At 44.9% G+C, this 16,268-nt stretch overlaps 1 protein-coding gene across 2 annotated transcripts; it reads left to right on the plus strand.

Annotated features, from left to right (window-relative positions):
- The first annotated feature begins 11,635 nt into the window (after positions 1–11,635).
- dnd1 (DND microRNA-mediated repression inhibitor 1) lies at positions 11,636–16,163 on the plus strand. 2 transcript variants are annotated; one of them, XM_023829385.1, is made up of 4 exons: positions 11,636–12,221; positions 13,783–13,888; positions 14,667–15,143; positions 15,274–16,163. In XM_023829385.1, the coding sequence occupies exons 1-4, from the start codon at positions 12,198–12,200 to the stop codon at positions 15,762–15,764; spliced, it is 1,098 nt and encodes a 365-aa protein (XP_023685153.1). In that variant the 5' UTR covers positions 11,636–12,197; the 3' UTR covers positions 15,765–16,163. The 2 variants fall into 2 exon arrangements, with proteins under 2 accessions (XP_023685153.1, XP_023685154.1); XM_023829386.2 differs by having other exon boundaries at positions 11,646–12,221; positions 14,688–15,143.
- The last annotated feature ends 105 nt before the right edge of the window (positions 16,164–16,268 follow it).

The following is a 16,268-nucleotide window of genomic DNA, read 5'->3' on the forward strand; positions in this document are numbered from 1 at the left end:
CCAGCATTATTATCATTATTGTTTTGGGCACCGAGAGAGAGAGAGAGAGAGAGAAATTGATTTATTTGGAGGAGGAAGAATGGCTGTGGCTTCCTGACAATGACACACACACACTCCTCCTTTCTCCGTCTTAGTTTCTGGCCTGCTTGTAAGTTTCACTTGAAAGACTGGCATCACCCGAATGAGAAAGAGTCCAGTAAATCAGAGAAGTAGCATTGCAGTCCATAGAACGCTGAAACGCAATTAGCACAATTCACACAGCCTGGCTAAAAGCGCGCACGCACGCAGGCACGCATGGAGAAACACATACAAACACTCCTCTCCCTGTCTGGTCGCTGATTTTGTTGCTAACAGGAGAGATGCGTGTGATTACTTGTCCTTTCGTATCAGAATATGAGACTGTTATCAGTGTTGATGAGACCCCTGCTTTGGGCAGCAGTAATCCATGGAATTTAGACCAAATTAATCAGACGCTGCAAACTGTTAAACCAGTTAATTAATAAAATAATTGTAAATAATAAATTAATTGAATGGAAAAAGTCTGGCAGAGGACTAAGACCTCAAGGCCAGATCTCAAGGCTGTAGCACCATATGTCAGAGGAATATGTTTGCTCTCAAGCACGAATATTAGGGGAAAAATGCCCAGCACAACATCCGCTCTCTCTCTCTCTCCCTCCCTCTCTCTCTCTCTCTCTCCCTCTCTCTCTCTCTCTCTCTCTTACACACACACATATGCGTGCATGAGAGAGTGGTTAAATTCACCACGGAAACAGAAAGCTCGCACAAAGACTGGTGCGATGGCACATCCGCACGAGTCAGTGCCATGTGCTCTGGCGGGCTAAAACAAAGGGCTTAATTGTTAACCACACAGCGGGCACACACACAAACAAGAACCCACGTGCCTCTCGCTATCTCCGAACGCGCTTCAGGCTTAGTTCACGAACCGAGATTCACATGCAAATCACAATAACAATTATTCAAACAGAAAAAAATGTATAATCCTTATATTACAGTCCTTATATATCACCTTTATTGACATTTTTGCCGCGATAGAGTGGGGGCAGATTTCCAAAAGTCTGAATAAGATCAAATCTGAAGTTTTGAGGGTTTAAGGCAGAGAGGCTGGGCATTCAGAGAAAGCAGGTCCTGAATGGTATTTCCGCTTCTTCTGAACCTCTGGACAAGAAAGTCCCTAATCTGCAGGTAGATAAGTCTGCGTACTATGCATGTTTATCTGTAGTGACCCTCCACACCCAGCACAAATACAGGCGCTTTCCACACTGATACGCACTGCACTGCTCAGCCACCGACTTCGGCAGTCTGGCCCAACCTGGACCATTCTTTCATATTTCTTTTGCCAGGTCATGGCTGCAGTACATGGAAGGTGCTTCACCGCCAGTGGCACACAAACAAAGAGGAGAGCGTTTGGCCGGTGGCTGAGCAAACACAATCTCTCGGAGCAGGAGACTCCAGAGCTAATATTTACCACCACGCTCCAATACACACAGGCGTATGAATTAGCCACAGTAATGACACCAGCACAAAGAGTCAACGACACATTTTATCACCTGCCTGAATTAGCTCTGCCTGTTCTTTGATTGCCAGTGTTCATAACCTGAAGGTCCTGGGAAGAGGAACCTCTTTCTAGGAAAACATGCACACGCACACGCACACACATGCACAGACACACACGCACATGCGGTTCCAGTGCTGCACGGCATGCTAAAGGCTTGCAGTAACTACAGCACGGGGTCATTTGGTCAACATCTGTACACAAGAAGATCAGAAAAGATACATAACTGTTTAAGAAACATCTGGCCCCTATTTTGGCTGGAGAGTGTGACTGATAAACAAAATCATCAGTCCAGGATTTACTAACGGGGAACCTATCTTGTTAAATCAGGGCCAATAGTTTTGTTAATTTGAAAAAAAAAAATTAAATGAAAGTTCAGGTTTTGATGTTGAACCTTAAAAAACAGTACGTAACAATGTAATCAAACTAAAATTAAGTATGCGATTTTTTTCAGTTTAAATATAATTTTGATTCAGATCTTCATTTTCATTTTCCCCTTTCAAATATATATTTTTGTTTCAGTTGTTTTTTGCAGCATCAAATCTTATTTTTTCAGATTTTTTCACATCAAGATCTTTTTTTTCACTTTATTTTTTTAGTTTCATTCTTTTGGCACTGATTTGGTGTAAGGGTGTGGTATCAACTGAAATCCAGAATTCAATCAAAATTATGCTCAAACGGAAACTTTTATTTTTAGCTTGAATATATTGTATTTTTTTAAATTCAACATAAAACCTGGAAATAGTTTAAAATCTTTTTTTCAAATTAACAAAATTATTCCCCCCAATGTAGCACCATAGAAATGAGGAAGTCTTCACTTGCAATTTTTATATGATAAAGATTTTCCATGATGCAAACGTGTATTTTCTGAAATAAATGTTCTTTTCTGTGTAAATGATTCATCCATCATACTGGACAGGGTCATGGGGTGTTTACATAATTTGAAATAATAATAATAATAATAATAATAAATAATAATAATAACAATGAATATCAGTTTATTATTTTGACTGTCATACTCATAACTATTTGCTGCTATAGTTGCATGTATTTGCAATAACATATATCAGTCTATTTAGTCTATTAGTAGGGGTAATTAATGTTATGTCATGATTAGAAGATGACTTAAAAATAGATACATAACATCTTAAAAACCGTAGCTTGATTTCACTACTTGTTCTGATAGTACACCACGGCGTGGCTAAAAACGTACACGATAAACACGGTGAATACAAACGCAAGCTGACTTCCCCAACTCCTTCTAAGTTTGCCGGAGGAAGGTATATGAAATGACAGTGAACAGATGGGAACTTGCCATTCCACTGGAGGGCAACGGAGCAAGGCGCGTGTACCTCTGCGGGGCTGGGGGGGGGGGGGGGGCACCGGCACACATCTGTGCTGGGCCCTCTGGTATGGCCTGCTGAGGTTTCATTTTTACGTTCAACATCACGTTTGTGGCCGCCGGGAGACTCCTGGGGTATAGGAGGTGTACGCGGGTCCAACGAGCCACTGTCCCTTTGGGGTAGGGGCTTCCCAATAGTTTGATGTCCATGGGTAAAATGGGTGAGGGGAGTCCCCGGCAATACAGTCTGTCTATCGATTGCGGTGGGTTCGCAATGCTTACGGGCCAAATCGCATATTTTTTCGGGACATGACATTTTATTTATCAATATGGGCCGATTCCGTTGATATCGACTTCGGGACGCGTGGCGACTCCCCTCCAGTGTTGCACGGCTGGGGGGTTGGGAACCTCGACTGTAAGGCCTCATGCTGCATTTCTGCCCTCACACAAAAGGATAATAAAAGTAAGTGAAAGCCAGAGAGGAACATCGACGCTCCTTAAACTCACTAAATTACAACAATAGATTTGTTTAATACACAAATTAGTGTGCTGGCGTTTCATTCTGGGCTGACAGCTCTCTGGCCTCTTTCAGCAGCACTGACGCATGACCTGGTGTTCAGACAGACATTACAATAATTACAGCCCCAGTGAACAAAAAGCCTCGCTCACCCAAGCCTGGCGCAGGAAGAAATAAGCTGCCAATTGCTTCCAGTGCAGAGAAGCGTCAGGCAGTGCACGGGGGCACTGGGTTCCTCAGCGGGAATGCGGAGCGAAGCGTGGGTATATTCCACACAGCTGCTCCTCAAGGCTGTTCCAAATATTCCCCCCCCCCACCGGCCTGCTAATGTGGGGTTTCATCACTGAAAATGTCTCACTTTGTGAGTCATGTAGTAAGTACGCCTAGATTCTCTTCAAAAACATTCGCAGTGATGCGTTTTGTTACAGTTGGCCTGTTTAATTAATGTGAAGTCAGTAAAAGCACGGTCGAATTGTTTTGTATTACCTGGAATCCTAATGACACAACAAACGCGTGGTGCTAAAATTCGGCAGGGGTCTGACATATCTAATAATCGGCTTTAACCGTGACTGTTTATTAAGGTTAACCCCCCCCCGACCCTTCCACTTTGCCACTCTCTCTCCTGCCAGTTTCCCCCAATGGGGCAGTAAACACCTGCACATTGACAACATTGCATAAACAGACAGAAAACGATCTGCTTTGTTATTACCCATCTAAACCCACATTAGAGAGAATCAGGGGGGTCGTTAACGCTCTTGCTTCCTCTGAGTTTTCCCGCACTTTATGTTTCTATTCCAGATTTCTGAGTCCCACGCTTAGGGGCCTGCTTTACCTCCCCTTCCTCACCATAATAATTGTGACGCGGCAGGAAGGTGCCTCTGGCCCTGCAGTCCAAAAAAAAGCTCTTCAACAACTTTGGGACTCATTGCTGTCTGTGGGACTTTTTTCCCCCCAAGTAATAACAATAAAAAAATATTAACTCACTAAACATCTGTCCTTTATACATAACACACAGCAGTCTAACTTCTGGTACATAAAAACTATTCCTGTCTCTCCAGTTCACTTTAACCCCAACTGGTCGTTTTATGAATTCCTATTCTCTCTCTCTCTCTCTCTCTCTCTCTCGCTCTCTCTCTCTCTCTCTCTCTATCACCATGTTTCTAATGAATTTTCAGTTTTAAAGGTAGGAATAGCGTAAAGGTTTGCTTGGGGCTCTTTGCGTTGTTGTACCCGGTAGGAAATATACTTTTGGTAGGTGACTTTTTGTAGGTGTCTGTTTTCACTTGCTCATCTCCGTGCAGTGACACCAGGCCTGTCCTCTCTCTCACAGATGTGTCACTTGCTCGGCCGGGACTGGCAGTGGGGGGGGGGGGGCGTGTTGTTAGTTTTGAGTGGCTGCAGCTGCGCGCACTTTGCACACCTGCAGTGCTGACAGGATGACCAGGGCAAATACAGAACATGAACACACGGGAAGTAAACTGCTCCCCCCCCACCCCCACTCGCCACTCACCCCACATTCACATATCCAATCACATCACAGGAAAACACAAGGCAGAGTGTGCCTCTAAGGGCGGCCATGTTGGACAGAACGGTGTGGATTCAAGTCCCATGACAGTGTAACACCGCTGGGGAGCACTCCACCCAGCCCCCCCCTCGTTACAAGCTACTGCGTCTTACCCACTAAGTGCTATCCCATCATTCAATGAGACAGTGACGTATCTCCACAGCCCTGACTAACAATGGAGCAGAAGCACCCAGTGTATCAACTGGCAACTTTCTGGAGGCGTTTAATTTTATTTCAAACCTACTAAATGTCAGGAAGAAAAAAAACTACAGGAAGATATATTAGTAGCATGAAAATTTATACCTGCATATTTGCCAGCCTCTACTAATGGGTCTCTGCTAAGATTGTGCACTGGATTGAAGCGAGTTTTCACTGTTTTTCACACGTACAGATAGTCAACTACAGTGGGTTTTTAACCTCTCTTAAACCAGGGAGCACCAAATGGAAATAACCAGCTTCAGACAAAATATTCCAAATATACCAGAAAGCGAGGCAGGTATTTTTTTTTACACATTTTCCTGCAGGGTGGCCTGTGAATGCGATGGGTGCTGTTCAGTGCTGGTGCTGCCCTTCCACTGGCACCCTCACTGGCACCCTCACTGGCACCCTCACTGGCACCCTCACTGGCACATCTGGCACATCTGGCACATCACCCTGCCTGATGTAGGACTCTGTGGCGTCTGGACGGTCCCCTTATTCCCCTTATGTCATTATTTATATTTATGTGCTACATCATAGGGAGCCCAAGGGAAAAAGTATTTCAATGCACTGTGTACTTGTTCACGGATGTGTTGACAATAAAGAAACTCTCGAGTCTTGTTTAAGCCGGTCTCCTGATCTCTGCTTTTTTTTTTTCATTTACTTTATGACCAATTTATTTTAAAAGCTGCCTGATTTCCACTGCTGCACTTTAGGTGGCAAGTCACAACCTGTACTCGCTGAGTAACTGCATGAGAGACGGTGCCGTACTCGCTGAGTAACTGCATGAGAGCCGTACTCGCTGAGTAACTGCATGAGAGACGGTGCCGTACTCCCTGAGTAACTGCATGCTGGGGTGTGGCTTCATTTTTTAATAGTCACTGTTTTAATGATTTTATTTTTAATCCATGGCCTGTGACTGCCTTACCGGGCCTGTATACTGAGTGAGTTTTAACATTTAACTGGTATTTAAATAATTTAGTAAGGGTCAATGTCATGGGGGGGCATACCCCCCACACCCAAATGAGCCGTTATGCCCTCCCCGAATGCCACCCACCCAGTGTTTTATTGTAATTTAATTTTTTAAATAATGATGTACATACTAAAAGAAGCCCTGTCTCTCCAAGGGGCGTGGTTACGGAAATTCTATGTACCCAATGCAGCCCCGCCCCCAATTGACAACTTGTACCATCGCCACCCCCGCCCCCCCATGAAAATCCTGGGCCCGCCGGTCAGATCTGTTCTGCTGCCAGCACTGGATTTACCTTTTATGTGGTGTGAATACATGTATATGTGTTTATAAGTGAGTGAGTGAGTGAGTGACTGAGTGGTATTTCCATGTGCCTGCATGTTTGAGGGTATCGGCTGTTGCCATAGAGACCTGATCTGACAGATCTCATTGCGTCAAAATCCCACTCAGTTCTCTGTTTGTTTACACTTTTCATTCTGTTTGTTTTGAGAGATAGCCAGTTAGTCAATTACCAGCTACGCGCTTCCCGCAAAGCCAGCTCCTTTAAAATTTCCCATGATTCCCTGCCTCAGCCATACCAGTGACAACACAGGTCTCCCAGTATCTGTCACTTAGTCCCCTTCATTCCTTATTTTCTGTGCATCATCCACATTTTTGCTTTCTCTGTGTGCTAAACTCTGCGTTCTCCCTATAGACAAAGCCTGTGCCCTGTTTTCATACACTATCAGATCTCACTGGATTCTGAATATCCCATTAAAACGTGTTCCAGTCCTTTCGTGCTGCTTTATTTGTGAGCAGTCAACCTTGAATCAAGCATTTGAGGTAAAAACATGTGAGATTCCCCTAAATAAACTTAACATTAAACAGAATAAACACAGAAATCCTCAGTATACCCCCCCCCCCCAACACACACACACACACACACATGCACTGTTAGTTTCATATCAAAACCCCCCCAAGGGGCGAAGACCAGACAGGCAGCTCCAGCAGCAACATTAACATTTTCAGATACGTGATTCTTTTATATTTGTATGCATGAGATGCACGTCGATGTCACAGGAACAAATCCGACGCGATCTGAGCCACCGTGAAATTTTCAGGTTCGTCAGCCCCCGATACACCGTAATGGATGTTTAGATTCAGCGGGTCGCACAAACACTGGGACAAGCCATGTGGAATGTCTGCTCTTCATTCTTTTAAACACAGGAGGGAAAGCGAACAAGGTGAGACTACAATAGGTTCTGTACATTGTTGTCACGTAAAAAAAAACGACATACAACGTTCAAACTTAAAACGGCAAGATAAGACTTTATTGATCACAGGAAGATGCAACGTACAGATAAATATATAAGTGTAAAACAAGTGCAAATACAAAATACCTTCAACAGCAGCCTAATTATGGTTCATCCATGTCAGGCAATAACTTAGCTCCTGCTATGAACTTTATCATTAAAAATGAAATCGCTTCCCACAGGTCGAGGTGACCTTTAATCCCCAGTCCCTAATCTCACTTCTGTTGTTGGTCTGACTGTGTATTTCTGGCTGGAGTCCTTAACATTTTCTTGCTGTACTGAGACTGCAATCAGTCCGGCAGACCAGCTCCAACATCATCTGTACCAGTTTGTGTACGCCATTGATTGACTAGTACTTTGGCATACTATAACACATGCTAATTTGACGTAACATTTTGTGTATATATGAAGGACAGTTACCAAGCTAATACAATATTGGAAAACAATCCAAGGACAAACTAGATAAAATTACTGCCTATAAAAGATATAATAGAAACCGTGTGCAGCTTAGTAAATTAGGAATCTTTGCCCATATCAGAAGGTCATAGGTTCAAATCCTGTGGCTGGCAGAGCAGGCTAGTCCTGGCTCAAGGTTCTGAACCCCTATTGTTTGATGGATGCTGGCTGACACTGATCTTCACTTGTATGTCACTTTGGACAAAATATGCATATATTTGCCTATATGTATTGCTTACCTATTATATTTATAATGCTTAATAACGGTAAAGTGACTGATCTGCTACCAGAGAACATTCTAAATACATGCCAAGGTTATATGCGTATTTTGTGGAGTCATGTGAAATCTATTGTGTGCATATGTATATTTCTTAGGACACTCTATCCTTATGACCCTCTGCTGCATAAATGACTATACAAAAATGGATAGTTGAATGGAATAAAAGTCTACATCGCCATCTGGTGGGTAGCACAGCAACTACATCTTATGCAAAGACACTAAAATTAGACCAAAAATTAGACACCCCTTCACCTCTATTTCCAAGCAGTTTCCCTTTGAAAGGTATATAAAAGTATTTTACCAAACAGTTCCAATTGCTTATTTGTTTGTAATTAACTCAATTATTTCAGGACCACGATAAATAATTTAGGATTGCAGTTGGCAGTTACCCTACATTACTATACCTATCTCAGGTTCAGAATTACAGAAACACACGGTACCATTCGTAGCCATTTGAAAAAGCTTACAGCAACTGTGTATTATCATTATGGTCGGTTTTAGTTTGACCAACATGAAAATTTTTTACATAGATTATGTTTAGAAATTATCTTGATGTCCCCCCATGGCTCTCTGGCTTAGCTGTGCACGGGCCCACTGCGGCCAGCCATCCGCTGTGCTGAGAAGGTTTTTGGCAGCAAAGTGCCCTCCAGCGAACATCTGCCCAATTGTAGGATGAGGAGATGGGCAGCGAGAATCACCAACAGCCAACCGGCCCGTAAACTAATCACTTCTGAAACTCACTTCTGGCAAACGCTGGCAGTCTCTGGGGAGTCCTTAACATTTTCTCCTCACCTTCTTCCTCGGAGAATCTTACTCAGGGCTGATTGAGGCCCACGTGAGACACGTGTCTGACATGTGGGAAACACATGTACTTCTAATCATATATTATTATTACTAATATGTTGCAATACTACTTTTACATGTCTTGCACCTTGCCATACTCTTCCCTCACTTGCCATACTCTAACTCATTTGCTATATTCTATTCAGTTCAATCGTATTTGTATAGCACATTTTCACAACATTACATTGTCTCAAAGCACTTCACGTTATCCCTGCCCAAAGCCCCCACTGAACAAGCCAGGGGACGTCGCAGGCAGCAGGGTAGATGATATATTTGGGTCTCCAGGCTGCACACCCCAGGAGGGGTAGGGGAAGTAAAAAGTGCATTAGTCAAAATAGAGGAGACTACAGGCAGTGCAAACAGGTAGGCGAGTGTGTATGTAAGCTCCGGCAGATATGGCCTTCAATCATTTGTGCTTCATTCAGTTGCCGGACCCTCCCTCACTTGCTATGTGTTTCTCATTGGGCTACACCTCTGTGCCTGTGGTCAGAAAGTCGCAGGTTTGAGCCGTGGCAGGACAGTCACATGTCTGTGGGCCCCTGAACGAGGCCCTTATCCCCCAGCTCCAGGGGGGCTGCGTGTTAGCTGACCCTGCGCTGTGACTCCCACACTGTGGAGAGCGGGGTGGGGTAGCGAAGAGAAGCATGGCAACGTACCTGTACCTGTGTTTGTTGTTGATTTGTTTCGTTTTGTACTCTCCCTCGCCTGCCGTACTCTCCCTCGCTTGCCATACTCTCCCTCACCTGCCGTACTCTCCCTCCCTTGCCGTACTCTCCCACGCCTGCCGTACTCTCCCTCGCCTGCCGTACTCTCCCTCCCTTGCAGTACTCTCCCTCGCCTGCCGTACTCTCTCTCGCCTGCCGTGCTCTCCCTCCCTTGCCGTACTCTCCCTCGCCTGCCGTACTCTCCCTCCCTTGCAGTACTCTCCCTCGCCTGCCGTACTCTCCCTCGCCTGCCGTGCTTTCCCTCGCCTGCCGTGCTCTCCCTCGCCTGCCGTACTCTCCCACACTTGCCATACTCTCCCTCCCTTGCCGTACTCTCCCTCGCCTGCCGTACTCTCCCACACTTGCCGTACTCTCTCTCACTTGTGCTTGGTGTTCTCCACCACTGTGACCTCTGACATGGCCTGATCGATTGATGTGACATCAGGCACCATGACTCTTGGCCCAGTTGCTTAGTGTCATACCCAAACATGATCGTCTTCTGGAAAAATATTCTTTTGGAAAAACACTTGATTGTAGAGACTTAAAACACCTTACCCTTGTGGAGGGCTCCAACGGGATCCACTGTTTTCTCAGATTCAAGAGCACATCGTGTTATTTCCTTTGTTTTATATTTCTTTTACCTATCATACATAAAATTGAAGCCAGTGTTGAAGCCTGTGTGGGCGTGGTATAGCACCCCCTTGGAGAATCTCAGATGTTGCCTTACATCTTGACAAAGCCTCATAGTTGCTGCACTTTCCACTGCATCACCACCACTATCAGTCTCTGACCTACAAATACTGATAAAACATTCTGAGCTGTATTACACACATATACTACCCCCACTCTGACCACGCTGCCTACCAGCCCAATCCCTCCACATGCCCCCCCATCCCCGTTTTGTGTCTCTTTGTGTACACTACTTCCTTCTCGCTCTCACTGTAGGCACTGACACTGTGTACACACTGTATGTTGTTTGGACACAGCACTGAACAAACAACAACAAAAAATAACCCAACGTGCAAGATCATTCTGATTCTAATGCCTATCTTTTAATCAGGCTTTTTGCAGACCCACTCAATAGTGCACGAGAGCGAGCATAGATTTTTGTTCTTAGGAAGAACGACTGAGCGGTCATAGAGATTTAAGTTGCCTCACAAAAGATCCTTGATCATGGATTTTTGAAGAACATTTTTACAGGTGCAAGGTGTAACTTTAATGAATAAAGTTAAGTATACTTCTACAGCATGTAGAAGGGGGGGTAGCAGAGTACCTTCAGATACTCTGCTTTCCTCCCAAAGGCCCTGTGACAGACAGGCATCCCTGTCAGGGTTTATCATGTCTCATGACCACCGTTCACTGGCATAAGCTCCATGCTCCCTTCATTGAATAGGGGGATATGGAAAATAGACATATATTACTATATATTACTTATATTTACGGTATAAAGTACACAGGTTGCTTGTACTCCGTATAGTACTGAAAGCAATTACAGCCATAAGTGCTTTGGTATGTGTCTCAGTCAAGTGAATCCTCGAGTGTCCCACTTTCTGATTTTTAAGGCACTCCAGTGTAGTTTTTTGCTTTCTGCTTTGGTTTGCGGTTTCCGCGAAATGCATTTTCCAAACGCATTTGAAGTCTCTTATCAAGGAAATGCTTAGATGAGACCGACCCTGCAGACCGAGCGGCTGGCGAGGAAATCGGGGGTGGGATGCTGGTCCGAGGCCGGTGCAAACGCTACAAAAAGCAACAGCTGAGATGCGCAGAAAAAAAACTTAACAGCACAAAGCCGTTTACTTACCGACTTAGTCATAGGATAGGCTACAATTAAAAGGTTGCATAAGCGATTCTCAGCTTCAGCAATCCGGCCGAACAAGACGGCACAGATGCGGCCCTAATATTTTCGCAAGACACGCATATAGCTCCACTTTTATTAAATTCTTCACATTGTCCACATATATGGTCGTGAATATATGTGTTTTATGCATGCATTTACTGCATTATTACGATGCAGGCAAAATTCAGAAACCCATGAAATGAAGCGCATAATAGAAAAGAGAGCGAAAGCCAAGCAGCCGCTGCGTTTCATTTTATTTCATGATAAACAGCAGCTCCTTTGATTAGCCCCAGCGGTTAATGATGATATAATTGTTGACGCGAAGAGTATTAACCGGACCGTAGAAGCCCATTTGCCACCCGGTCTAAAATAAAAAGGGCTGCGTTTTACAGCATCGGACAGCAGAGACGTAGCGCTTCGCCTCACACCCCTAAATCAAGAGAGGCGGGGGGCATGACATTTAGGGTGGGGATTGACGCTTATAGCCCTCGCCCTCTATATCGTTCATTGGACAGATGCAAATAATCAATAAAAGCTGGTCTGGAGCAAAAGTTTGGCTTTTCTGACTATTGCACTAACGTCATTTGGGGAAGAGTCGTTGAAGCGATTACCCCCCCAGGCATGATGGAGGACGGGCGGACACAGGTGCGTGAAGCGCTCGGCTTTAAGATGGACCTGCCCCGTCAGAAGCAGATCCCCCCCCCGAGCCATTATTCACCTTCTGTGCTTTTTCCATAAGCTTCAAAAATGTAGATGAAGCGTTTCATTTATGGAATATAACCGATGCGCGCATTGCAGCGTGCATTTAAATGTTTGCGTTTGGTTAAAATAACGTTAAAGTTGCGTTAATTGCGCACACGCGAAATTAGATTGCGTATGTGGGCCTTGCATTTTGCATTTGTCTAGCTCATACTCATTTTGATAGCTTAAGTTATGTTTAATAAGGTTTTAGGCCTACAATAAACTTCTGTAGACTAGTATAATTATATTTAGTCTAAATATGTCTTTTTTGTCTAAACTCTTTGATTCTGCAGCATTAATATACCCGCCGACTCCCTGTTTTGCTTCAGGCTTTGTGATTTTCCTCCCTTGCAGTTGGGATTGTTTTTCTTCGAATTTCCCAGACGCGTAGAGGTTCATCGTCCGTCCATCTGAATTCTCAGTTTGCAATAGTACGAGTTTTTATACCCCCCACACACATATAGCTAAATAATGTAAACTTGTATATACTTAACTTAGTGAAGGTCCCGTGTAGTTCATATACTCTGAACTACATAGTTTACAGCAAACAGTCGATGATTCAAAGTTTCATTCACCTTTGAGGCCATTAGGAGTTATTGATGAAATATCTTTTTTTTTTCCACATAGAGGAACCCGCCCCGGCACCTCCCGTCTGCTGCCCGACATGAACACGTGTTTCCCTCATTACCGACACGCGGCCTGTTCCTTGGGCTTTAGTTTTATATGTCTATTGTCCGTTACGTGGATAGATGCAGCCGCAGTAGAATATAAATACTTTGTGAAATAAAGCGCGGTAGAAACTGCCTAAAAGCATCTAAACTGGAGGAGGTCACGACCAATTAGCTCTAAGGCGGAGTAATTGGTACTATATGCCTACATCTCTTTCACAGGTCCGAGGGCGTAACTTTTGGTGATTATTGGCGGGGGGTTACAGCCCCCTGTATTTGACGCCCATGGACAGGTCAATAAATGAATATTGCAACATTAAGAAAGTAATGAACATATCTTATGTAGATGATAAATTCTAGGCTTATGGAAATTCTCTCAGTGTATAGTGGGGGGTTGTTGCAAATGTTATATTTGGCTGCAAAAGTTCAGAACATCATAATCTAAGTTGAGATATTAAAATATCTCCGTGCCACTGCTGATGTGCTACAGGCACGATTATAATTGAAAACCCACGCATTTGCGGGTTAGCAAGACAGACCGAATCAGTGCATAACACATTTCCAAAGTAACTTTCTCCTCTTGTAATTACCACATATACAGTGCTAAGCTAGACGTCAGCTTAAAATGTTTATTAGTTTGAGCTATGAATAGAGAATTTTGCAAATTCATATTGACAACTTGCAGTATGTGTTAGGTATACTCATTTTACCCAAATGGCATTATAAATATGCTCATTATTTTCAAGAAGTGCCCAACAGTGATGCAGATATATGCTGGTGTTTTTTTGTCTTTGAAGGTGTTGAACCCTGCAAGCATTTCTTCATTAGAGTGCTGGGTCCAGAAGACGGCGGTAAAGTTGGTCCAGATAAATGGACAGCGGAAGTACGGGGGTCCGCCGCCCAGTGAGTGCCAGTCTCGGACTTTTATAAATCTTTTATGAAGTGTTTCAGCAGCGCAAATGGATAGCTGGCCTTGAAGTATTTTGCTCATAATGATATCACGTAATTGAGCTGACATTTTTAGTTGCGCAGTTTCTCCCAAGCGTGATGTCACTGCAAACAGGGCTGCCTGATTTTAGAGTTAAAAAAAAAACATGGTAGTGTGTTAGAATACCATGGTGCGGGAAATGAATATACAGTAATGCCTCGCCCTACGTCAGTAATGGGTTCTAAAAGGCACGACATAAGTCGAAAAACTACTTAACACGAAACCCCCTAAAAATCAGCACCAAACACCAGGTAAATAGGATAATATTTGGTGCCACTTGTAAATGGTGGTAACTCATTAATAAAATGAAAACTGTTATAACTTGTTTAAAATTGTCTTAATAATAAGTGTTACAACCTAACTAATAACCAGATTATAAACCATTCATAAACTCTTTATATGTTTAACCTTATTGTAAAGTGGCACCCAATATTTTTTCATTTATAAGCTTCTGTTTGAATTTATACACTACAATATATTATTTTACATATTTTAACGTCGCCTGACCGACATAAGGTTACGTAAACCGACTTAAGATGATTTGTATTTTTTCCACATACTGTATTTTTAATGAAAAACTGACGGAAAGTCAGATTTGACGTATGATGAGGTATTGCTGTACACATTATGGATAGTTGTATAAAGAGTTATGATTTTAAATAAGCCTTGTGTGAATGCTGTTTGGATGTAATGATGACATCACCGACTGGCCAGACTGGACTGGACCAGTGCCAGGGCCTGGATGTGAGGTGTTCATCAGCCAGATCCCGCGGGACATCTACGAGGACCGGCTGATCCCGCTCTTCCAGCACGTGGCGCCGCTCTACGAGTTCCGGCTCATGATGAACTTCAGCGGGCAGAACCGCGGCTTCGCTTACGCCAAGTACGGGGACCCGCTCCACGCCGGCGTCGCCATACGCACCCTGCACCGACACGAGCTGCAGGAGGGCGCGCGGCTGGTCGTGCGCCGCAGCACGGAGAAGAGGCAGCTGAGCCTGGGTGAGATGCCAGCCGGGGTGCAACGTGAGCAGCTGCTGCAGGTGTTGCGTGGCATCGCCGACGGCGTGGAGAGCCTGACGCTGCGGCCTGGCAAGGGAGGCGGAGTCACCGCTGTGGTGCAGTACACCTCGCACTACACCGCCTCCATGGCAAAGAAAGTGCTGTGTGAAGGTAGGATGGAGTACCGGGGGCCCCGAAACAGAAATGGGGGGCCTGTAGCTCGGGGGGGGTCGTGTAGCTCGGGGGTCATTCAGCAAAGCCCTTAATCCAAAATGTTCTTTGATTCTCACTTGTATGTCAGCGTTCAAGAAGAGGTTTGACATCATGATCACGGTGAAGTGGCAGAGCTTTTCGGGGAAGCCCCGGCAGGACGCCGATCAGGCGAAGCTCTCAGCCTCTCCCCCGCCAGGCTTTCCCCAGGTGACCCTCCGGTCTTCCCTCCTTCCCCCCCCCCTCCTGGATGGAGGCCATCGCCCAGCCCTCGGACAGTATCCCTCCCTGCCCCGGCCGGCCCGCCCGGGCAGAGAGGCGCTCCTGTTCGGGGACGCCGTGGCCTTGCTGAGGAAGGTGTGTGACATGCTGGATTTGGGCCCCCCCCTCTACAGCACGCAGTACCTCTGCTCCAGCCCGGAGGGCTTCCTCTGCTTCGCCTTCAGGGTGCTGATCCCGGGCGTGCCGCTGCCGTACACGGGCATGACCCGCGTGCTGCCAGGCTGCAGCGGGGCTGCCCAGAGGGAGGAAGTGTACCATGCAGCGGCCGAGCACATCCTGAGGTCTCTCTACCAGGCTTGAGATGCCCCTTTTATTGCACAACCTGGAGGTTGGCTTGTTTTTTTTTTAGAAATTTTATTTAGCAGAAATCTTTGCATCTTTTGAATTGTGGAAAAAATAATAATTAATAGTTTTACTTTTGAGAAAATGTACTGAGAACCATATATGAAAAATGTGGGTGTGATCTCTCCTTGGTTATTACAGGTCATGTGTTTGATTTTGGGGGATCACCTCTGCTCCTCTTTTCAGCTGCATGCTCATCACTGTCTTTTTTTTGTGTGTGAACGTTTTTATTTCACTTGTGGTTTTGCACTTTTTTAATTTCTTTTGGTTTTGCACTTTTGCGGAATGTTCTGACGTGCACTAATCCATGGCTGGCTTTTGTTTGACTCGTTCTTGTATTAAAATGAGAAACTAAAAGATGTCTGGTTGTGCTGATGGACAGTAAGTGGGGGAGCACAGATCTAATCTGCCCGCCCCCCCCCCCCCCCCCCCCCCCCCCCAGCCTGGCTCGTCAAATCAATC

Source organism: Paramormyrops kingsleyae, chromosome 10, assembly GCF_048594095.1.
Source record: "Paramormyrops kingsleyae isolate MSU_618 chromosome 10, PKINGS_0.4, whole genome shotgun sequence".
Classification (NCBI taxonomy): domain Eukaryota; kingdom Metazoa; phylum Chordata; class Actinopteri; order Osteoglossiformes; family Mormyridae; genus Paramormyrops; species Paramormyrops kingsleyae.